At 47.3% G+C, this 24,860-nt stretch overlaps 1 protein-coding gene across 2 annotated transcripts in view; it reads left to right on the forward strand.

Moving 5' to 3' along the window:
* The window catches only part of PPP4R3A (protein phosphatase 4 regulatory subunit 3A), a 309,259-nt gene that overhangs the window by 214,538 nt on the left and 69,861 nt on the right, over positions 1-24,860 (forward strand). For both annotated transcript variants that reach the window (XM_086937643.1, XM_086937644.1), the window contains exon 7: positions 12,059-12,175. In XM_086937643.1, the coding sequence (XP_086793769.1) occupies positions 12,059-12,175 (117 nt within the window). The remainder of the gene's footprint in view (positions 1-12,058; positions 12,176-24,860) is intronic.

Below are 24,860 nucleotides of genomic sequence, written 5' to 3' on the forward strand. Positions count from 1 at the left end.
CTATGGAAGTTGAACATGTTGCAAAAATGGCCTGCTGGGGGTCAGCATACCAGTCTCCTTTGCGTTACTGCTAAAAGTTAAGAGCTGCTGCTAAGTTTGCCAGAGGCATCTGCCCACCTAATCTTTTAGTCACTGTGTCCCTTCTGCATGGACATCAAATCACCAGAATGCCTGGTGTAGTGAAACAAACAGCATTAACTTTGGCCTAGCCCCCGCCACGCAAAATAACATAGGGTTCAGCGCTTGCTCTATCCTAACCTCAACAACCTTCTTTGCCTGTTAAGTGGAACGAGGGCAACAGCAAAGAGTGGACTTGGAACACCGAAATATGAATCATAACATTCTCTTTATTGTATTTTTTTCCGTTTCCCACTCTTTAAAACATATCTTGAAAATGAGTTCTTGTAAGGGAACATCTAAAAAACGGTTTTAAAAAGTGATACCCAGGGGGAAAGCTGCGCCTGTCTCTTTAAAATGTGCAACTCTAGAGATGCTATTATTCCAGAGCTCTTTTTCTTACTGATGGATGGACAGATTCTGGTAACACCAGCATGAGTTTGCACACCATGCTTTTGCATACTTTCCTTCTGTCCCTTATGAGCAGCACTCTTATTTCATTGTCTTTTTCTGATTTTGAACGTAATTCAATAGTGCAGTGTTTGACTTGTGTTTTTTAATTTTGAGACAGCTTTGATTGCTCGCCCATTTGGGTGCCTACATTTCTGCTTATTGTGATTGTGAACAGGTGTGTTTAGACAGCAGCGTTATTCCTACCTGCTTCTGGGCCACTGGTATTTTTTAGGTTCCTTCTGGGATTGCAAGTTAAATTGCAATATTGCCTGCTGAAACCCTTGCTTTGATCAGGTGTCTTGATTTCATGACCAAAGGAATTACAGTAGGATTTACGGAATAAAAATTGGCCCATAGAGTTCTCCTCCCACCCGTTTGTCTCCTGTTCTTTGGCCTACACAGCAGCGTTATTCCTACCTGCTTCTGGGCCACTGGTATTTTTTTGGTTCCTTCTGGGATTGCAAGTTAAATTGCAATATTGCCTGCTGAAACCCTTGCCTTGATCAGGTGTCTTGATTTCATGACCAAAGGAATTACAGTAGGATTTACGGAATAAAAATTGGCCCATAGAGTTCTCCTCCCACCCGTTTGTCTCCTGTTCTTTGGCCTGGTTGCTGATGTGCCTTCCATTTGCTTCCTACCTACCCACCTGTTACTCCACATTGGTACTAGGGCACCAAGGAAGTCTTTTTTTCCCATATTGTTTTTATTGATTTTATGCAGATCTGACATACATTGCAGAGTTACATAGCAGCATTTATTATGTATATTTCCTGATTCTTGACATGGCAGGAATTACCCAACCGCTCTTGAATAACATGCCCATAAATCCACGCATAGATCAAAATAAATCGCACGTCATTGCACAGATACTGATAACGCAAGAACAGGTTACTAGAACCAATCGCATTCTCTGTATGTCAACCATATATATAGTCGTATCATTTCCATCCGTAATTTAAACATAACAAACCCCCCACCCTCCCCACCTCAAGTCGCCGCTCGGTCCCTCCTTAGCTAGTAACATATTCACATGCGATCCCTCCTCCGTGTGTACATTGTTATACTGCATTCACTGCCCGTCTCACCGTTAGAGATGAGCAGGTACCTTTGACATAACCTCTTGTAGTCGCTCCTGGAATCTAGGGGAAGCTAGGTAATAGGCATCTCCACAGTCTCAATATGCTAATGTATCCACAGCAGCGTATTCCTCCATTAACATGTTCCATGCCATAGAAATCGGCGTCCTGCATAGACTCCTATATTCTTCCCGGTGCATTTCAGCTCCTTCCGCCCTCCCCCACCTAATCATCTCTGCGTGCCACTCCTGTAGTGATGTAGCTCTAGAGGCCTTCCATCTAGTTGTAATATTCCTTTTCGCCAGTATTAGTGCAAGATTAGCAAATCTATGAGATGGATTGCCTTTCTTTCCGCGTGGTCCCAAACCCAGCATACAATATTCCATTGTGTCATTATTGCGTAGTGGAACGACGGCCGTCAATATCCGACACACCGACGTCCAATAGTACTGTAGTCTTGGACAGTCCCATATCATGTGTAATAGACCCGCATTAGATGTATGACAATGAGGGCAAGTGTCCTCCTCATCAGGAAACATGATGTTAAGCCTGCGTGGGGTGAGATATGCCCTGTGGAACAGCATTAATTGGATGAATTTGAATTTAGGGTTGCAGGACACCTTCCTGGGGTAACCCGTCACGATATCCCATTCTTTATCTGAAAAACCATGACCCACATATCCCTTTCCCATGTGGCCCATAGTGTCTGCAACGAGATCTCCGCACCAGTGCGGATCCCTCGTGTTAACCATTTTGTCAAGTGTGCTCCATTACCCATTAAGTAATGCAGTGTGACAAGTTCATTTGTAACGGGCTCAATGTGCCCCCGAGCCCATGTATCTCTAATGTATCCCGAAATACCGGCATGAAGAAGGAACAAGGCATCCGATGTTCCATGTTCACTTACAAAGGTCTCATTTGACATACGGCACCCCTTCAACGAAAAACGCTCCTATGGTAGATATCCCTGCATCGGACCACGACCTCAATGCACGAGTCGACACCACACCTGTCTGTAAAGGTATCCCTAACAACGGAATGGTAGGAGCCTCAAGGAAGTCTTTGTCGTCTTGCGTTTGTGGTCTCTCCTTTGTACTGAGGCCTTCCAGCACACAGGCTTTTTTTCTGTCCCAAGGAGCTTTTTGGCAGGGTACACTTTACATCACATTCCACATATGATATACGCGTGAATTTCTAACGGGGGAACTCTAATCTGAGTGGGCAGTTGAGCTGTTTGTTTATATGGCCATAGTTTATTTGTAAGCCTATATTACAACTTATTTCCAATGTACATGAATAGTGACCTCTAGTGTTTGAATTTCTAGGATCATCCGTCTAAAACCCAGTCTCACTTCCGCCTATTAAATGAGATTTTCTGTGTCCATTACGAGTAATGTTTCTCCAGAGAGGAGCATGTTTTACAATACTATATGTATTTGATATCCTTTTTTATTTTAAAACTGGCCTTTAGTTTGAGTTCTAGACTCAACAGGAGATGAACATGCATCTGAGCGTTACAAACTAATGAGTTCACTGAGAGTTACCTTCGAGGAATGAGAAGTGGTGATGAGATATCATAAGCTGCTACATCAAAAAGAAAGCTGTTTCAAAGACCTCTAGGACATTTTTTTGATGTCCCATTGTTCTCCATTTTAGTGGGATTATTCATTGTGTGGTATGCCTCCGATAGAACTGTCATGTCTTTCCGGTTATATGAAGAATTGGTCAGATGGTACGATCTTGTTTTCTGTAGATCCGGTCCCTGATTTCTCTTACTGGTGGTATTGGCTAGTCGGTGCAATAGTTTGGAAGGTGTCTAGGAAGAGAAATGGGATAAATGGCTACAGACTTCAGTTATTTTTTTATTTTTATTTTTTATTTAATGCATGAATGTTTGAATCCTTGACAACTTTTGGCTCCCACTTACTCTCTCAAACTGTTTTTATCGGATTGCATATTTTTGCTAGACCCTGTTTTGTCCTCAAAGTGACAGTTGTGGCTTCTTCAAATCTTTTCTTAGATTGATCATTGCTGATCTGTTAGGGATCGCATGTGCACAGCCCTTGTTAAGAGAAATGAGGTGTTGGATACTCGAATAGTTTTAGGTTTCATTGATCGAAGTAATTGTTTTACATAAACACTAATATAATTTAGATTTACGTTATTTCCGTATGGAATTTCACAGGGTTTACTTTGAATACTGTATTCAGTTTGCCATTATCTTTCTTAACAGCTGCTTTCTGTCAGAATGTGGTGCCAGGCACCACCTTTTGTCAAGTATAATGATCTTTATGAGCTGGGATGGCTGATTGCTATTAATCTAATAGATATTGTATTGTTTGACTGGTACATGACATCTCTATTTTAGTGATGTTATAAATAGAACAGTGGCCGTGTAGCCATGGGCCACAAAGAATGCATGAGAGTTCTAGTTTAGTCAGTTACTGCTGATTAGAGGTTAGGAAGCAAGCAGACTGCTCTGTATCTGTCCAAATAAATATTTTATTAATAATAGCCAGGCTACGCATCAATAATAGCCAGGCTCCGTATCATTACATCTATCTTCTCCATACTTTTCCTCTTGTCAACTATGTTTTAATAAGCAACTTGATAATACCCTTACCCTTAATTCTGCTATTTGAATTGGCCTGCTTTTACAGTCTTAATCCTGTTATTCATGACTGTAGGTGAGGTCTTTCATTGCATCTTGGTCTCATTTTAGCCGATGTATTACCTTAAATATTATGTACTTACACCATGACTTGTCTTGTTCGCTTAAATAGAATACATTTTGATTTTGCTATACGGTTTTAAGGCATGCTTCTTTCTATAATGTCTCAGATTGTTAACTTTTTGTAAATTGGGCCAACTTTTCATCCCTCTTGGATTCTCCTGCTAGTCATTAAAGGCTTTAATAAAATCCTAACGGAAATTCTTCAAGATCCTGGTAGCAGGCCAACTATCTTAGATGCTCAACTTGCATATAGGAATAAGCCATTTAAGAAGATTTCGGTCAACTGTAAATGTACCTACATTGTTCGAGGCATGTGGGCTGCTGAATTCTTATCTGTGCATAGATCGCCGCCTAGTGTTGGGTCCGGATAATTGCACATTGTTGTCCTGGAAGAGTCTTCGAAGTATCACCAGATAGGTTGCTCCTCCCCTGGATTACAGTGCGAATGGGCATCCTCTCCATCCTCAGATTGTTTTTTTCCGCCATTGGGTTCGGATGTACTTTCTTTACACAAGTTCGGAAACTTTTCTAAAAGGCCAAAAGGCCTTCGGGGTCGTCGGTATTGTTATTTCAATCGGTGCCGAGTACTTTGTTCCAGTTCTTTTCAAGCAGGACGTCGAAGAGTGCCGCTAGCCTCCTCGACACCAGAGGCCCGATCGTCGATGGAACGGAGCCCGTTCAAACGATGCCCCCTTTGCAATTCTAAGTACCCACACATCGACGTACACCCGGTGTGTAACAAATGCCTATCTCCGGAGCACAATGAAGCCAACTGTCTAGCTTGTGCTCGATTCAGGTCGAAGAAGACGCTTAGACTTCGACGCGCAGCGAGGCAGACGATGACGAAGCCAGCGCCCGACCCGGTGAACATCTTCGATGAAAAAGACGATGGGGTCGTCGAGACTGAGGATCCAGAACAGCAGTCGGATCCCAGTTCGGAGCATGACTCAAACTATTATGAAGACGACAAAGAAAACGTCGAGGATGACGACGCTGTCGAGGTAAGAGACGACGCATCAGCCATCAGAGCAGTCAATGACGACTCGAGCCATGAACCAGGCCCAACCAGTACGGGGCCCGGAACAGACACTGAAAGACTTCCAAGGGCTCAGGTCGAGGCATCGCCAGAAGGCCTTAGCCAAGATCATAGTGAACATTCTATAGCGCCGCGTCTTGGCCCGGCTAAGAATATATCACACGAGCCATCGGTCAAGCATTACCAATCGATGCTTAAATCGAAACCGAAAGCCATGGAGTCTAAAACGAAACCGAAACTGCTGGAGACAGTCATCGGATCGAAGAGTTCGACTCCATCGGATTCGACAAAAAGAAAAGTGTCGGCGACCCTGCAGGGTCACAAATAAAGGGTGTTGAACCGAAGATCGGTACGCTAAAGTCCATGACTAAAGTCAAGCACGTCGAACCAACGAGGTCGACGTCGACTGACAGCGACCCAAATAAGGGACTCGAGTCTCGGAAGGCTCTCGATCCGAAGCAACGTGTCGACAGGCCACAGCTCGTCAAAGGCCTCCAGCCGAAGTCCAAGAGCGGCTCGAAGGAACACGTCGAGGCAGAAGAGCGCGCCTCGGACGCAACAGGCGCCCACGTCGACGCAAGGCCATAAACAGATTGGCGAAAAGACAAAGTCAGTCGGACCAATAACGACGCCAGACCCGAAGGTCAGTCTGTCTACAAAAACTATGCCACCGATTAAATTCGGGCTGCCCCCGACTGACCGGCCTAAGGCATTCGATCCGAAAACGGGGATCAAACCGTCCAAGAAGGTGTCGATGGGTAAAAGGAGTCATTCTCTAGAAGAGGACGTTGTGTTCCAAGAGCCCTCCTATGATAACCAGTCGAAGCTACATATCGACTCCACTCTGGCAGACTTACTATTTATCAGAGGGAGATCAGGTCAGAAAATCCTCTAGAAAACTATAAAATCCCACTCAAAAAGAAAAGGGATTCTTCCACTTCACCTGCCCTTTTTGAGACTGTAAGGTACCATGGCCAGGACACTTCTGCATACTCACCCACACGCTCTAATGAGGATATGGGGTATGACTACAATGAAGAATTTAATTACCCTGCGGACACAGATCAAGATGACCAGACTTAAGCCTGGACAGACCCTGTTGACCAGGGGGAGTCACAAACTATTCCTGACACTCCTTCCTATCCTGTCAAAACTTCCCCAACAGAGGATACAGCTGCGTTTAACGCTTTAATGGAAAGGGCAGCACACAATCATGATGTGGAAATGCATGCTGACCCAATTGAAGAGGACTTCCTATTCGACACTTTCTCCACTTCAGAGAAATCAGTCAAAACATTGCCAGTGTTGAAAGGTGTCCTTAAACACGCAGGAGACATTTTCAAAGAAACCACAAGAGCAAGGGTTGTTAACCCCAGAATCGAAAGAAAATACAGACAGGCACCTGTGGACCCCACGTATATTCAGGGACAGTTGCCACTGGACTCTTTGGTGGTATCAAATGCTCGTAAGCGTGCCAACTCACAAACCACTGGTGATGCTCCTCCTCCAGACAAGGATTCTAAAATATTAGAAGCTTCTAGAAAAAGGGTGGCTGCTCAAGCAGCTAATATATGGAGGATTTCTAATACGCAAGCCCCATTAGCCAGATACGATAGGGCTCATTATGACACACTAGAGCAAATGCTACAACATTTGCCAGATGTCTACAAGGAGGGAGCAGAAGCACGGATACAAGAGAGAAAACTTATATCTAATGCATCCATTAAATGTGCGCTAGACGCAGCAGACACCGCAGCCAGGTCCATCAATACAAGTGTCATGCTTAGGAGACATGCGTGGTTACTCATCTCTGGATTCAAACCTGAGATTCAAACCACATTATTAAATCAACCCATCAACCCTGATTTTTTATTTGGTTCTGATGTGGACACAATATTAGAAAAAATTAAAAAAGACACAGACAGCCAAGTCTATGGGTGCCTTGCAGTCACAACAATTCAGAGGAGGCTCCTTTTGTCGCTCTGGTAACAGAGGAGCTACACGAGGCCAGGCATCTCAGCAGACTCCATACAATAAAGGGAGCCGCAAACCACCTATAATAAAAACAATAGAGGTGGATACCGTGGTAGCAGCAGCAAAGGCAGAGGACGAGGGAATAATAACACCCGATCCTCCGCCAATACTAAACAGTGACGTCTTTTCACTGCCCCCAGACCATGTAACACCGGTCTGGGGACGATTACAGCAGTTCCTGCCAGTCTGGGGAGAGCATTACCACAAACAGGTGGATGAGACAACTTATCCAGTACGGCTATTCTCTAGAGTTAACCTCCACTCCACCCAACATACCCCCAAGACACCGTCCTATGTCCGTAGAGCACATACACTTATTGCAGCAAGAGGTCGCCAGCATGCTGCAAAAAAGGGGCCATAGAACTCGTACCTGTAGAACAACAGGGTACAGGGGTATACTCTCTGTACTTCTTAATTCCCAAAAAAGAAGGGTCTCTCAGGCCCCTAAACCAATACAACTTGTCAGAACATTTTCACATGCTCACATTACAGCAGGTTGTACCATTACTCAGTCAGGGAGAGTTCCTCGCAACACTAGAGCTGAAAGACGCATATTTCCACATACCGATACATCCGACACACAGGAAATATCTCAGGTTCACCATACAGAATCAGCACTACCAGTTTAAGGTCCTGCCTTTCGGGGTCACAACAGCCCCCAGAGTATTTACCAAGTGCCTAGCAACAGTAGCTGCACACCTACGGAGACAGCATATTCAGGTCTACCCAAATCTGGACGACTGGCTTATCCAAGCAAAGTCAGCCCAGCAATGTGCCAGCCACATGTCCCGCACTATTCACCTCCTACACAGCCTCGGATTCTCATTAAACTACCCAAAGTCTCATCTTCAACCCGCCCACGTACAACAGTACCTGGGAGCAACAATAGACACTCTGGCAGCAAAGGCACAGCCAAACTCTGCAAGAATCAACAGCATTCAATTACTGATTCACAAATTCAGACCTCGACACTCGCTCCCAGCTCGGGTGTTTATGCAGTTGATAGGCATGATGGCCTCCTGCATCTTCATAGTCCCTCACGCGAGACTACACATGCGTCCGCTTCAAGAGTGCTTAGCACGGCAGTGGAACCAGGCTCAAGGACAATTAAAAGACCTAGTGTTGGTGACCGGTCGCGCATACAACTCTCTGCATTGGTGGAACCCACAAAACCTTTGCAGGGGACGACCGTTCCAAGAGCCTGTACCACAAATAGTGCTTACGACGGACGCATCTCTCCTGGGATGGGAAGCGCATGTCCTCCATTACACAGTGCTGGGACTATGGACGACACAGCAAAGAAAGATGCACATCAACCTGCTGGAACTGATGGCAATCTTTATGGCAATGAAGGCGTTCAAGGTACATTTGTGCAACAAAGTCTTATTGATCCGGACGGACAACATGACTGCCATGTACTACATACAGAAGCAGGGAGGGACGCACTCTCCACAGTTGTCACATCTAGCGCAAACCATGTGGAAGTGGGCCATTCAGAGAAACACATTCCTCATGGCGGAAAACCTCCCAGGCAGGGACAACCAGATGGCGGATCTGCTCAGCAGACACAGCCACCAGATGCACGAGTGGGAGATACATCCCTCGGTGCTACAACCGTACTTCCAGCAGTGGGGTCACCCAGAGTTAGACCTGTTCGCCACAAGGGAAAACGCAAAATGCCAAAGCTTCGCCGCCAGGTTTCCACATCCGCAGTCTCAGGGCAATGCGATATGGATGAACTGGTCAGGCAGGTTTGCGTTCGCTTTTCCCCCAGCCCCGCTCATACCACTAGTGGCACGCAAACTGCGACAACACTCGATGACACTCATCCTAGTTGCTCCAACGTGGGCGAGGCAACCGTGGTACACCACGTTCCTAGAACTTTCTGTGGTGCCTCATCAAAGGCCGCGACTAACACACCCAGTCTTTTAACGCAGAGCCATGGCGACATTCAGCACCCAGATCCGCAACAGTTGAACCTTGCAATTTGGCTCCTGAAGTCATAGAGTTTGGTTACCTCAACTTGCCTCCTGACTGTATGAATATTATCAAGGAGGCAAGCAAACCTACTACCAGAGCATGCTATGCGGCAAAATGGAAACGATTTGTCATTTATTGCAACAATAATGACATAAATCCACTAGATGCATCAACTCAAAACATCATGTTACCTGTTACATTTACACAGATGCAATCTAGCCTACAGTTCCATACGTATACATTTAGCTGCGGTGGCAGCTTATCTTCAGAACAGGCAGCACCTTTCACTCTTCAGAGTACCCGCTCTTAAAGCTTTCATGGAGGGACTCAAACGAGTCATTCCTCCAAGACACCCGCCTTCACCTGTCTGGAACCTGAACGTGGTTCTAACCAGACTGATGGGTCCACCTTTTGAACCTCTACACTCGTGTGAAATAAAATTCCTAACTTGGAAAGTGGCTTTTTTATTGGCAATTACATCACTTAGAAGAGTTAGTGAGCTGCAAGCCCTAACTATTCAGGAGCCATTCATCCAAATTCATGCAAATAGGGTAGTGCTACGTACGAACCCTAAATTTATGCCAAAGGTGGTTTCCCAGTTTCACATCAATCAAACAATAGAACTGCCAGTGTTCTTCCCAAACCCAGATTCAGTGGCAGAAAGAGCTCTACATACACTGGACGTTAAAAGAGCTCTCCTGTACTATATAGACAGGACAAAACATTTCAGGAAAACTAAGCAACTGTTTGTTGCCTTTTCACCACAGCACAAAGGCAACCCCATTTCCAAATCAGGAGTGGCCAGATGGATTGTTAAGTGCATACAGATTTGTTATCAGAAAGCTAAAAGCACATTAACAGTTCCCCCAAGAGCGCATTCAACACGCAAGTTAGGGCCATCCATGGCTTTCCTAGGAAACATTCCTCTAGAAGAAATATGTAGAGCAGCCACATGGACAACCATACATACATTTACTAAACACTACAGTGTAGATGTACATTCAAAACAGAAATATGCTGTAGGACAGGCTGTTCTCAGGACTCTTTTTCAGACTGCTGCAGCTGGCACAGGTAGACACCGCTAAGGGGGAGACTGCTATACATTCTATGCACAGATATGAATTCAGCAGCCCACATGCCTCGAACGGAATATGCTACTTACCAGTATGCATCTGTTCTTGGCATGTAGGGCTGCTGACATTCATATCGACAAGTTCTCTGTTTGTTCATGATACGAGGTTTCAGGAGGACATTTTTAGCACTTCTTGAGGCTCTCTCGCCACAGGATAATTCAAGCTTTTGCGCTAGGTACCTGGGGGTGTTGGCGTGCAGGGCTTTGTGCACTAGGACGACTAACTTTAACTGAATTAGAGCTTCATAGGGCAACCATTTAAGAGATTTTAGGACTGGGGAAATCTGCTCATTACGTTTGGTACCAGCAACTAGTCTGGCCGAATCCTTCAGTGCTGACCTTAGTGGAGCCAGGGTGTATTTGGGAAGGCCACAGAGCGTAGCACTGCATTGCTTAGTCACAGAAGGAGCTTACAGTAATCTTCCAACACAAAACTATAAAGACGTCTGTTCATCTTTCATTGTTGCACAGTAAGGCTGTTTGACATTGAAGTTAGGGGGTGGGCTATGGGTGTGTAAAGTTGTATTTTCAGAAAGCAAGCTAAACTTGTTCTAGAAGTATGAGACCCTTGTGAGGCAGAGGGGAAGCTACCATAATGACCTTGATGTGAATCAACCCTTAACCTAATGTTTAAATACCTGATCAGATATTTAGTTCTTAATTATTTGGGCAGATGCTCAGGTGGGTCAAATATTCCTCTTAAAAGTGTTTTAAGAGTACATCTCCAAAACCTACCTTCCTTTGGATTGAGACATTGATTTGAAATAGTTTTTAGGGTTATGAACCTGGGGAGAATGAAAAGGAGAATGAAAAATTACTTACTTGTAACTATAGTTTGTTACCATGGTCATTGTCACCAGATTCATAAGAGACATTCACCCTTTCCTTATTTGCAATAGGCATCTGTATCGAACCCCTGATGCCTCATTGGATTGCAAATCTTAGTTCCTAACTTGGAAAACCACTCTAACAGAATAGTATGGTTTCCTCCAAATTAATATGAAGTAGTTTGTTGGAAAGCGAACTATAGAGATGAGACTAAATATTGCGCTGCAAGCGCAGAAAAAACTTGAGTGGTAGCACAAGGGATTTAAACATGGGTATGCAATTACTTCAAAGAAAGAGACAACAGTTATTCTGCTATTTATCTAGATATACATAATGCAAATGAAAACATGATGCACCAGAAGAGCTGTGAAAGGAGATGCGTCATGAAACAAGTGTACAACTTAAAGCACCAACAAAAAATAACAGGATACGGATCAGTGTTCACACATGTATCAATGCAGTAAATCGGGGAGAGGGGCTCATTAAATGCTAATTCAACCGGTGGTGCTGCTGCAGAGTTGCTGTCAGTCAGAAAAGTACAGTGAGTGAAAAGTTAATCATGTAATCTTTCCTGAATTATAGTATTCTTCCAATTAAATTGCTCACCCTCATTCCCTAGCAATTTTGTCTTTAGACTTCATTGTGTTTGTTTTTCCTCCCTCTAGGGCATGGATGACGCGCAGGTGCGGAGTGCTGCTACAGATATTTTTTCATACTTGGTTGAATACAATCCATCAATGGTTCGCGAGTTTGTTATGCAAGAAGCTCAGCAGAATGATGATGTAAGTGAAAGTGTAGCAAATACAAAACATTGGTGAAGCCAAAAGGTCTGGCATTGTCTGACAGCAGTGTTTGCCTTTGTCAAGACGTGTTTTATCATGGTCTTTGTAAAACTGTATTCTTGTTGGTCATTCTTCCATGCTATATAGTTTATTGTGTTGAAGAAAAATGTGAATGATTCAACAAACCAATGTGCGAATCAGGCTAGAGGAAATGTAGAATAGTCCCTTTGTATAACAGAATGTAGTCATTGTGAGGTATTCCATAGACACATTCCAGCTTTCAGCTTCTGTTAGTACTTCAGCCTATATTCCAAGCTGATTGTTTTCAGGCCTCAAAAGTTAGATGTGAAATAATAGCTGTGGAAAATATTTGGAGCTTGAATTTTGGACGGGATTGGTATGATTCATTTTCTTAAGAACCTGGGACCATTTGTGATTACTGGACAATATCATGTTGAGGTAGGCATTCATGAGTGGTGTTCCAGGGCACAGTACTGGTGCGCTCCAGTTTACGTGATATAGTCCCTATTTTGGTGTACTTGGCTCATAGGTTAGCGAAGTCTAGTAGTCAGGCCTTACTTCAAAAGCACCAGGGTGGCTACTAATAACTATGTTGCTTTTTGAAGCTCATAAAATCAATGACCTGTCGGAGTTTCATTATGAAAAATAATGCAATATGTATCAGGCAAAAAAATAATTCAGTTAAAACTTAGATATCCACAAACACAGGTGTGGTTCAGGAGGGTGCTTACAACTTCTCGGCGTGCGACACAAACCTAGCACCAGGTGCTCAATTTCTGGTAATTTTGGTCCAGTGAACACATTTGTCCAAGGGACTTAGTTTGAGTCGACTCTGGTTCTTCTCAAGCAGTTGTGAGCCAAACCTATTGTACCAAGAATTATTAAAAATATAACCCTCAGAATAGTTGAGTGCTAGAATAAAAGTTAGCACCACAACAATGTAATCCAAAAACCTACCCTACCCACAGCTGCAAACTCTGGTTCCTTGTGATGGTTATCTGGTCATTGATGTCAAGTTAGATGGACAGTGCTCAAAGTATGCTATTGCCCAACAACCAATTTAGGCCCTTTCTAATTGTTCTGGTTCTGTATTAGGGGATCTCTGTGTATAGTCATAATCTGTGAATAGTCCCGCCCATGTGTGGGGACCCAAGAGCAATCAAAATAGTCTCTTAAGTCGTCTTCTTTTGCAGTTCTGCATAGACACTTAAGAGAAAATAAAAGACAAATAATGCAGCCTGACATTAACAAGGCTACATTGACCAGCACTTCATCCTGAAGTGAAAAGGATTGCCAAATAATAATAATACATTTACACATTTTACAGAGTTTCACCACAGATAGAGAAACTCCCCTTCACAAAAATCCTTTGCATGATAGAGAGGAAGGGTTGGACAGACAAGTCTCATAGGCTGCCATTATGTGTCTGGAAAGGGGATACCATTCCTTTAAGGAATCCTCCAGAGACCCTCGGTATCCCATGATGCACAGCCAAAGGCAAGTTACTTTCAGTTCTTTTTTCCAGCTCCTGCTAGCACGACCCTGGAGCATTGATCTCTATCTTTATTGGTATTTCTTCAATTTTTTGAGCTTTTTTTGTGATATTAGTGTGTCACTTGACGTCTGGGGTCTTACTCTTCCATTTGCTGTCTTTTTTTAACAGCTTTACCACCTCTTTCTTGTCAAAACGCCAGCTATATTTGACAATTGCCCTGAGTGTGGTAGGACGAAGGCCAAGTTAGACCCCCACAGAGTATGCATACTCTGTCTTCCATCTTAACATGTGCCTGACTCCTGTGATATTTGCCATTCTTTCTCCAAGAGGACCCTGCGTGACAGGGAGAAGATCCGTCTTCAAGGCCTAGAGCAGAGAAGACATCAGGAAGCAGGTGGGACCTCTGGGCTTGGAGGGACTCTTTCTTCGTCCTCTGCCTGTGCATCGGCCTCTGGGGGGCTCCCCCGTCAAGAACAGGCCTGGAAACGGCACCGGTCCTGGTCGACGTCGATGGCTACGGCGTCGAGAGGTATGAAACAATATGTTCCCCTTCGACCCAGGGCTCTGGGTCGAAGCGACGTCGACGTTCGGCATCGAGGGGAAGGACTTCGAGACCTCGGACGAGGTAAACGTCGAGGACTTCACTGACGACGTCAACACACCATCGTCGTTGTGCTGAGTCCCGAAGAGATCGGCGCTCGCCGCCGAGGCAACACCGCAGTTTGCCGTAAACATGAAGGTCGGCGTCGAGGAGACGGTCGGCGTCGCGGCGGAAGTAGACGTCGAAGAGATAGTAGACACCCAGAACAGGGTCTAGTGGAAGTTCATCCTCTGTGGATAGCGTTTCCACATCAGAGAGTCCCCGGTCGCACTGGCCCTCTTCATCAGGGAAGTCGACCTCCAGAGCATCCTCCCTGAGGCCTACTCATAAGAAGAGAGTAATTCGGTCTCCGGACTCGCAATACTCCAGAACCTATTCACCCTCACGGCCTAGGACACCTACGCCTCCTCTTCCTCAACTACCTCCACCGCCTCCTGCTCCTCCACCTCCTCCGCCTCTACCTCAGCCTCCTCTACGTTGTCGGACTTTCCGCCTACGAGAGTTTCGCCAGTGAATGACATTGTTACGTATCAGGACGTGCTGTTGAGAAGAGCAGCGAAATTTGGGATAGCACTGGCGGTGCCTACCCCGTCCACCTGTCATCTTTGAAACGCTACAGCGTAAGCACCTCTCTCGTCCTTTACTGCCTTTGGTGTCCGGGTTGGAGGAACCGGCCATGGAGCTGTTCCTGACACCGGCCTTGGTGAAGTCTGCTCCATCCCGACTGACCCCCCCAGATTCGGATCCAGCATTTCTGAGAATGGATCCTGCCCGGATTCGGGCATTGTGACTGCGGCCAAGAAGCAGCATGCTACTGCTCCTTCGTCTACAGTCCCTCCGGACAAGGAGAGCCACAAAATTGATTCGGCGGGAAGAAAGGTCTGCAGTACAGCAGCCACTTCCATGAAAGCGGCAAGTTCAACTGCGCTTTTGGGTCGTTATGACTGTTCGTTATGGGAGTCGCAATAACAATTCATTGAACTCCTCCAGAGGGACAGAAGGGAAGATTTTCAAGAAATCTTGAATGAAGGCATGATGGTTTCCAACCAAATCATCAGCGCGGCTGCAGATACCTCTCTCCTGGCTGCTCATGGGTACTGCCACGGGATGAATTTGAGACCCCATTCTTGGTTGCGCCTTACCTCCCTAAAACCGGAGGCGCAACAGCGGATTGACAACTTGCCCTTTTTCGGGTTCCACCCTCTTCGGGACCCATGCAGACGAGGAAATGGCCCGCATGAAGACGGAAGTTGAAACGCTGAAGGCTGTGGGCTTGGAGAAGCCAAAGGAACAGCTGAAGTCTTTCTGTCCCTACCAGAGGTGCTACTCCTCCCAGCAATTCCAGCACGGGCAGGGTCGCCAAGCTGGACAACAGCAGCAGCAACAATAACAATATCGGAGGCAGCCCTTCCAAAAGCGTCAGAGGGGCAGAGGCAACCAGCAGGCCGCTTCAGGGAATAAGGGCCCGGCTGGGTCTAAGCCCTGAGGGATTACTTCCCCTCATCTGTTACCCACTCCAGTGGGGGGAAGCATAAAGAATTACTTGGCAGAGTGGAGAAAAATTACTCCGGACAAGTGGGTGCTGAATATTGTTTGCAATGGATACAGTCTTAGTTTCATCAGCCCTCCTCCAGCTATTCCACCGGTTCGCTCACAATACCTGCTGCGCAAACTCCAAGCAGAGGCTAATACTCTGTTAAGAAAAAGGGCGATAGAAGGCGTCCCTCTGTCTCAAAGGGGAAAGGGTCTATACTTAAGGTTCTTTCTTGTGCGCAAAAATGACAAAAACGAGTTCTGCCCCATTCTGGATTTGCAACAAGCAAACAAATGGATTCGCAGGGAGAAGTTTCGAAGGCTGTCCTTGCACCAGATTTATCCTCAGCTGCATCGAAGAGACTGGCTTTGCGCAATAGATCTGCAGCCTTTCATCCGTAATTCTGGACCAGCTCCCTGCTTGTACAGACAGACAATACGACCACAATGTATTACCTCAACAAGCAGGGGACTTGAGATCGCACACACTGTTTCTGGAAGCGCAAGCGATCTGGCACAGGCTGCTAGCCAGAGGACTGACGATAACGGCTACCCATCCACCAGGTGTGCAGAATGCTCAGGCGGACGCACTCAGCAGGCTCGTTCAGGAAAACCACAAGTGGGTCTTAAACGACGAGGTGCTAGGAAACATCTTCGAAAGTTAGGGCACTCCAGAAATAGATCTGTTCGCCACCGCCGAAAACAGCAAATGCCGAGACTTTGCTTCCAGGTTTTACCAACCGGGGACTCTGGGGAATGTGCTATGGATCAGCTGGTCAAACAGCTTTCTATACGCTTTTCCACCCATTCCCCTGATTCCGGCAGTGCTCATCAAGCTGTCTCAATCCAGAGCGCGAATGATCCTCATTGCTCCGGAGTGACCTAGACAGTGGAGGTTCACAGACCTGCTCCACCGGTCTCTCCAACCCCATTTGCGACTTCCATGTCAGCTGGACGTTCTAACGAAGTTCGGGGGGCAGATGGTGCACTCCAACCTCTCATCGTTGAGTTTGGTGGCATGGCTCCTGAGATAGTACAGTATGGACACTTGAACTTGCCTGACAACTGCATGGAAATACTCAAGGAGGCTAAGAGACCATCCACCAGGACCTCCTATGCCTAAAAGTTTAAAAAAGGTTCTGCATTTGGTGCACGTCCAAGAATTCTGACCCTACCTCCTGCAGGGAAGATGTCATCCTTCCATACCTATTGCATTTAGCTCAATCTGGCCTTAATTTCCATTCTATTAAGGTTCACCTTGCAGCATTAACTGTGTATAGGAAATGCCCTTCACAAACATCCTTTTTCCAGATACCTGTAATTAAAGATTTTGTGGAGGGTTTGAAGAAGGTATTTCCCCCCGTTAGGCGTCCTTCGCCTTCGTGGGAGCTAAATGTGGTGCTGTCAAGGTTGATGGAGCCTTTTGGGCCTATTGATAAGGCTTCTCTACAGCATTTGTCCTGGAAGGCGGCTTTCCTTGTGGCTGTAACATCGGCTCGCAGGGTGAGTGAAATTCAGGCTCTGTGTTGTCGAGAGACCTATGCAGTATTTCATGCTTCCAAGGTTGTCATGAGGACTCACCCTACATTTCTCCCTAAGGTGATATCAGATTTCCATGTCAACCAGACGATCACGTTACCTACGTTTTTTCAACATCCCTCCTGTCCGGCGGAGTGGTCCCTTCATTCACTTGATGTGAGGCGGGTGTTGAAATTCTACTTGGATCAGACCAAGGACATTCGTAGGTCAGATCAGTTGTTTGTGAATTACGGTTCAATCAGAACTGGCCTTGCCACCTCCAAACAGTCCATATCTAGGTGTATTGTGTCCTGTATACAGCTATGTTACCAGAAGGCTAACCAGACTCTAGGGGGTAAGCCTAAGGCTCATTCCACTAGAGGCAAAGCGGCTACAATGACTTTGCTACGTAACGTTCCCATTGTAGACACCTGTAGGGCGGCTACGTGGAAGTCTGTCCACACGTTTGCTAAACATTACTGCCTGGATTCTGATGCCAGGACAGATGCACAAGTTGGGCAGGCTTCGCTGAGGAATTTATTTGCGCAGTTGGGATTTTTCTTTTAGTTTTCTTCCACCGCTGGAATTGGTTGTTGGAATTAGCTTGCCATTCTATTCACAGATTATGACTATACACAGAGAAATCCCCTACTACAGAAGTAGTAGTTTCTTACCTGTAACTCCAGTTCTGTAGTAGGGGTATCTCTGTGATAGTCATAAGCGACCCACCCTCCTCCCCGGTTGAATTAAACGGTTTTTCCTGGATGCTACAGGCCTGGCTTTAACAGACCTTCAAAAAGAACTGAGAGTAACTTGCCTTTGGCTGTGCATCATGGGAGACCGAGGGTCTCTGGAGGGTTCCTTAAAGGCACGGTATCCCTTTTCCACACACATAATGGCAGCCTATGAGGCTTGTCTGTCCAACCCTTCCTCTCTATCATGCAAAGGATTTTTGTGAAGGGGAGTTTCTCTGTGTGGTGAAACTCTGTAAAATTTGTAAATTTAATAATATAATTTGGCTGTCCTTTTCACTTCAGGATGAAGTGCTGGCCAATGTAGCCTTGTTAATGTCAGGCTGCATTATTTGTATTTTATTTTCTCTTAAATGTCTATGCAGGACTGCAAAAGAAGACGACTTAATGTAAATGTTTGTCTTGTAAAGCGCACTGCTACCCGGAGGCGTCCTGGCGCTATAGACCGCTATGGAACCCGTCCTGGCTTTCCCTGTGAGATGTTCCCTCCTGGGTATCTCCAAGGTGAAACCAGGCATCCCCAGCGTTTGTGTGGGGCCGTTGTGGAGATGAGTGAGGCAAGCTAATGCCCAGAGTTGCCGAGTGTGATCCCTGGTTAGAGTAGGCACCGAGGCGAGAATTATCGAGTCTGCTGACCCTGGTTCACAACCCTGCCGCGTCGGGGATTGAACCCTGGTCCTGGGCCGTCCTCTGCTTCCGGGTCTGCCGCCTCTAACCATGGAGCCACACCACTCCACTTAAGAGTCTATTTTGATTGCTCCGGGGTCCCCGCACATGGGCGGGACTATTTACAGATTATGACTTTCACAGAGATACCCCTACTACAGAACTGGAGTTACAGGTAAGAAACTTCTCCTTCTGCATTGACTGATGTGACAAGAATGACTGTACTTATAAAGTTGATCATATGTGCCTTTTTCATTAGGAGGCTGTATCTAGGAACTGGGGCCAAGCGCAGAAGTTAGCGGCCCAACCTCAGACCTAGTCTTTTAAGAAATATGTCAACTGGGGGGCGTGGCTAGCAGGCCATGAGCATGGATGTGCTCTGGTGAGGCTCCGGCGCTGATCAGGGCATAATCCGACAAAATTTACCCCGGGAGCTCCTGGGGTGCATGTTTGGTACAGGGGATAACGTGGACTAGACCCGACTGCCCTCGGCACCGGCTGCAAGGCGGGTGGAAATCCTACATCGTCGGGCCCCCGGAGGTGCGGCCTACAGCGACACCGAACACTTTGAAGCCGGGTCCCACAGTGGGAGGCGCGGCAGCCCGACTCGCAGCTGCGGTTCCCGGAAGTGCCAGAGGTTTGAGGCCAAAACCCAGATTTCAACGCCGGAGGACGCGGTCGATGCCTGGCCATCGCCGGAGAGCGCCCCTGACTACCGGGACCGGCTAGTACACACAGGGCAGGAGTGATGACCGACCGAAGTATTGTGGCGCCATTACTTATGCAGCGGAGATCGGCAGGGGAGGGAGCTCATATGGCCTGCTCACGTGCGGAGTGACCCCCAGGGAGCGGCTCGGGCATTGCACTGGCAGCGAGGGGACTCTGAACTCCGGTGGCGGTTCTTAAGGCGGGACACCGTCACACATGCATGTGAGACTGCCCGGCATGCTCCCACTTCATGGCATTTCTGTTTCTTCCCCTGACTGAGGAGTGCTAAGGCGCTGCGGGGACCCGGAGGGACCAGGAGACACTGTGTGGGAGCTGCGGTGCTTGGACGACTGGGGACCCTGCCGGAGCGGAGCAAGACCCCCCCCCCCCCCCCCCCCCCCCCCTCCCCCTGTGAGGATTGACTACCAGCGGGGCTTTGGTCTCCCTATGACCGGGCAGGGGGAAGACACCTTCTCACCCCCCCCCCTCCCCCCCCTACTTGAAAGACACACAGCAAGCTGCTGCATATGGGCGGCGGGGGTCCCATCGAAGCGGAACACGTGCCTCCTTGGGTAGACTGCCCACCTGCGGGACATCAGACTGGATGTGAATGGGCAGAGGGAGACGCCGTGAGGGCTCCCGCAGTCCTGCAAATACAACGCCCTACGGGAGATCGGACACAACATCCACAGTTGGAATCTGCCGGGCGGGGTGACGCCGGGTGAGGTCCCGGCACGGGTGCCTGGTGCCAAGGGACCTACTGGGCCGAGTACTAAGGACTGAGATCATCAAACATAATGGTCCGTAAGGGAGGGAGGATGGTGGAGAGCTCTGGGGGTCTGACGCCGGTACCTGAGATGCCGCCCAACGCTGGAGAGGGGGCACTATCGTTTCCCACCACGCAACAACAAACGGAAGGTCCACAGATCGATAAATTGGACATCATCCTGCAGGAAATTAGATATTCTAGAGCGGTGCTGGAACAACAGATGGGCACCCTGACGACCACAGTCTCACTGTTAAAGGTGGATCACGGAAAGCTGGCGGACAGAGCGAAAGAGCACAGCCTGACCATCAGCGAGATCAAGCCAACTGTGTCGGAGCACACGGCCTCTATCCAACAGCTCCAAACTCAGGTTGCCAGCCTTATGGACCGGGTAGAGGACGCGGAAGGCCGTAATCGCCGAAATAACATCCGCGTTATAGGCCTTCCGGAACGATGTGAAGGGACCCAAGCCGCGGATGATTTTATGGAACAATGGTTTCGGAACCATGTGGCAGACGAGGGCCTCTAACCACATTTCTGCGTGGAGAGAGCACATAGGATCCCGATGGGCAGGCCTACTCCTGGAAGGCCCCCACGCCCACTTATAATGCGAATCTTGAATTACCGGGACAGGGACGTCCTGCTACAAAAGGCACAGGAGATGTCCCTTATTCAGCATGACAACCATAAAATCTCCCTTTACCCGGACTACACCAACATGGTCCAAAAACAACGGTCTGCCTACCTAGAGGCAAAACGGAAGTTGCAGAAAGCCAACCTCAAGTACGCACTGTTGTTCCCGGCCCGCCTAGAAATCGTGCACAATGGGAAAACTCACTTCTTCGAGAGCCCTTCGGATGCCGAGGAATGGCTGGAAGTGATGGGCATAGAAGGGAGCCAAGGACCCGAGTACCGACAGATCGAGTGACAACCTGAACGCGAGAGACGGAGCCCCCCAAGCCGAGACGTGGAGGAAGAAGGCGTGTACCCTCGCCTTGGACCTCAGACAGGCTTTCGACTCCCTCGCTTGGTCGTATATGTTCAAGACCCTGGAGAAGTTTGGGCTTCCCGCCCCCCTTTTGGCATGGATCAGATTACTTTATACCGCTCCGACGGCATGGGCGCGCACGGGGCAACATATCTCTGATGCATACACGATCCATCGCGGCACTAGACAGGGATGTCTCTTGTCCCCACTGCTCTTTGTACTGGCCCTGGAACCCCTGGCCATAGCCCTGAGGACAAGGATGCCACGGAGTGGCATTCCTAGCGGCGGTGCCCAGCACCTGATATCGATCTACGCGGACGATATACTTTTATTTTTCCGCGACCTAGAGACCGATCACGCCGCCATATATGAGACCTTTGAGAGGTTCTCCGCAATTTCGGGACTGGCCATAAATCCTGAGAAGTCAAGTGGCTTCTACTTCCAAGACACTCCGAACCCCGGTTCCATACCCTTCGGGCCCACCTCATCCCGGTGGCTCCCACCACATTTAAATACCTGGGGATCTGGGTCTATAGGCAGCAGGAGGACCAGATAGCGGGGAATATTAAAAAAAGCTATATCACGTCTCCGCGCCTCAGTGGGGTTTTGGACGACGCTACCATTATCGGTCATGGGCAGAATCGCGATCTCTAAAATGGTAATGCTGCCTCGTATGCTTTACTTCTTTGTTAACTTCCCGGTCCTCTTTCCACAGTCTATCTTTGACACTCTTAATTCGCTTCTACCCACTCTGATTTGGGGGGTGGGGAGACGACAGATAGGGCTTCGTAAACTACAATTTGGGACCAGAGCTGGTGGGATGGGGGCCCCGGACTTCAGAAGCTATTACTATGCCAGCCAACTTCAATGGCTCTCCTACTGGACGGCAGGACGGAACCTACACGAAATAGACTACACGACAGACAGATTGGGACGGGGAGAGCTACATGCCCTGTTGCTCCAGAAGAGCCGCATTCCTGCGGAGTGCCATCCACTCCTCCGTACGACTCTAAAATGCTGACGGAAAGCTCTAGCATACACGTCCTCGGCTGAGTCGTACGCGGCTAACACCCCCCTGTTGGGTATCCCGACGTCGCAGGGCAGGCTCACGGACAGAGCGCTTCGACCCTGGGGGGAGTCGGGTGTGGAGAGTGTAGGAGACTTTTTCGGAGATGACCACCTTCTTACTCATGAAGCCTTCTTACAGGCCACTGGTGCCTCCCCTAGACTGTACCTACTACATGCCGCAGTCACACACTACATACAACACAGATGGGCACCTCCACGCCTACAACCCCCACAGCAAGAACTAGTACACCTATTGTATCTCATGGGTTCGGGAGGACACCTGGTCAGATGGCTGTACACAGGGGTCAGGGCGCACGCTGCAGTCTCACTCACCTCGCTTATGCACACCTGGGCGCAGGACACAGGCCAGGAGCTGTCGGACAAGGATTGGACCACGATACTAGAACACCCTAGACGGGTATCACGTAATGTCCGGTTCAGATTTATTCAGGGGATGGTTTTACACAGGCCATACCTGACCCCTATGCGACTACATAAAATGTTCCCGGACTCTCCCCATGGTTGCCCGCGCTGCAGTGAGGAGCAGGCTGGGTTCCTTCATATGTTGTGGTTATACCCACGACTTTGAGAGTATTGCGTAGGGGTGTGCCGAATAATGCGAACGGTCACAACCCTGCCAGTGCCGGAGGAAGCGCTGTACTGTCTGCTGGGGCTGCGCATAAGACCTAAGGCACTGAAAGCCCAATTGAAACTCCTAGACCTGGCATTGTTATTAGCACTCAGGACAATAACGATGAGATGGAAGTCCCCTAGACCACCTGGGATACACTTATGGCAGGCAGAAGTTCTTAAGTGGGGGAAGGCGGAGGGGACAACACTTAGGAGGGAGGAAACACGTGGTCTCCGAAAATTCCCCATATCCCAGGAATGGGAGACTATTCTCATCACACTGGAAAGCGAGGACCTAACCCAGGCAGCGGGTGCCCGACCGGGAGATTAGTCAGGAGAGGCCACAAGAACTGTAGAGGGAGACGATGTACCCCAGATCCTCTCGCATCATAACCGATAACACCCCAAGATGTAGCATACGCTGACGCCTACAATAGCCAGAATAGCCCAAATCCTATCTAGATGGTTGGAATTTTTAAACCGCCAGGGGATGGGAAGTTCAAGAAGGCAAGAGGGTGGGGGGAGAATTTAATGTTTGGACACTTTAATGTATATTCTCACGCTGCTGATGCTGCTTAGGAGCTTATGAGAAAGAATTGTGTTATTACTATTACCGTCTCCTGCTAGTATCACTGTAACGAGATATGGGGATATGCACGGGGTGAAAATACAAAACACCAGCTGGTGTGTTGACGCGATTAACTGTGATGTATAATTTTGAATGCTGCAGCTGTGAATAAAGTTTTTCAACAAAAAAAGGAAATATGTCAACTCTGAATTGAAATGGACAGATCTTTAAACCAATAACCGCTATTAAGGTAAAGCCAATGTTTGGATAATCAGCAAGACCTTGTCTAGCCATCACAACTGTGCCTCCATGCAGGTTTTGTGATGTCTGAATACCTCCTGATCTTTCTTACCCCTACGCGAGGCTATGGTTACTGTATGGTCACTCGACTGGTTGGAGTCACTCAGTCACATCTGCATCCTCAACAGGCAATGTTGGCAGCTCAAACTGTTCTGTGGATCTTTGTTTCTTTTAGACTGCTCAGCTCTTGATGGCTGTTAAGTATTCTCTCCTTCAAGATGTAGTCATGCATGTATTCAACTCTGATAGGTTTTGCAGATGTCTGCAAGGGTATCAGGCAATTCCTGGCACAGAAAGTCTAGCACCTCAGCTCTCTGTTCCTTTTCATCGAAGACCGTATTAGTAAGGTGAGACTGCAGGGTTTTAAGACCTGGGCCCATTAGGAGTGAAAATATCGGTTTCTGGTCTGGTGTCTTGTATTTTGTGAGAGTGTGAGTGTGAGAGTGTGTGTACAGAATAGCACAAAATTATCAGCTGAAACTGCTGTTGGGGAAAGTGTGTGTTAGTGTTTGAGGCCTTTTTCTGAGACGGTTGTGAGTTTCCTGAATACGTACTCTCATTTTAGCTTTAGACCACTGTCTAAAATATCTATGTGGAAGTCATAAGAGAAAACAATCTGCATTAAACCCTAGTAGACCAACATTTTAACATGTGTCTAAAAGCAATTATCACTTTGTTGCAACCTGTTTCTCTGTTATCACTCAAAAAGTCATACTTCAATGCAAAGTTCAGGTTGCTGCAGGAGAAGCATTGGTGGTGCCTTTTCACAAATACAGCAGTTACCCTTCATAAACTTTTTCATTTATTTATTATCATGAAAATCAAAATCTCTCACAAAAATATTGTGAATTGCTAGAGTCCGACTTACAATGGCAGTGTTGGGCTCGGCTGGATGGGCATGCGGTTTGTGAGGCACTGAAAGGTAGTTAAAGACAGAGTGATCTTAAAGCAAACTGTACTCCTTTTTAGGTAACTATTGTAATGACCGTAATTGTGGGTAATGCTTATTTAACTCTTCCAAATGGTGCCTCTTTGCGTTTAAGTAGATCAAATAATGTATTGGTCGTTGAT

The sequence above is a fragment of the Lissotriton vulgaris genome, chromosome 9, assembly GCF_964263255.1.
Source record: "Lissotriton vulgaris chromosome 9, aLisVul1.2, whole genome shotgun sequence".
Taxonomy (NCBI): Eukaryota; Metazoa; Chordata; class Amphibia; order Caudata; family Salamandridae; genus Lissotriton; species Lissotriton vulgaris.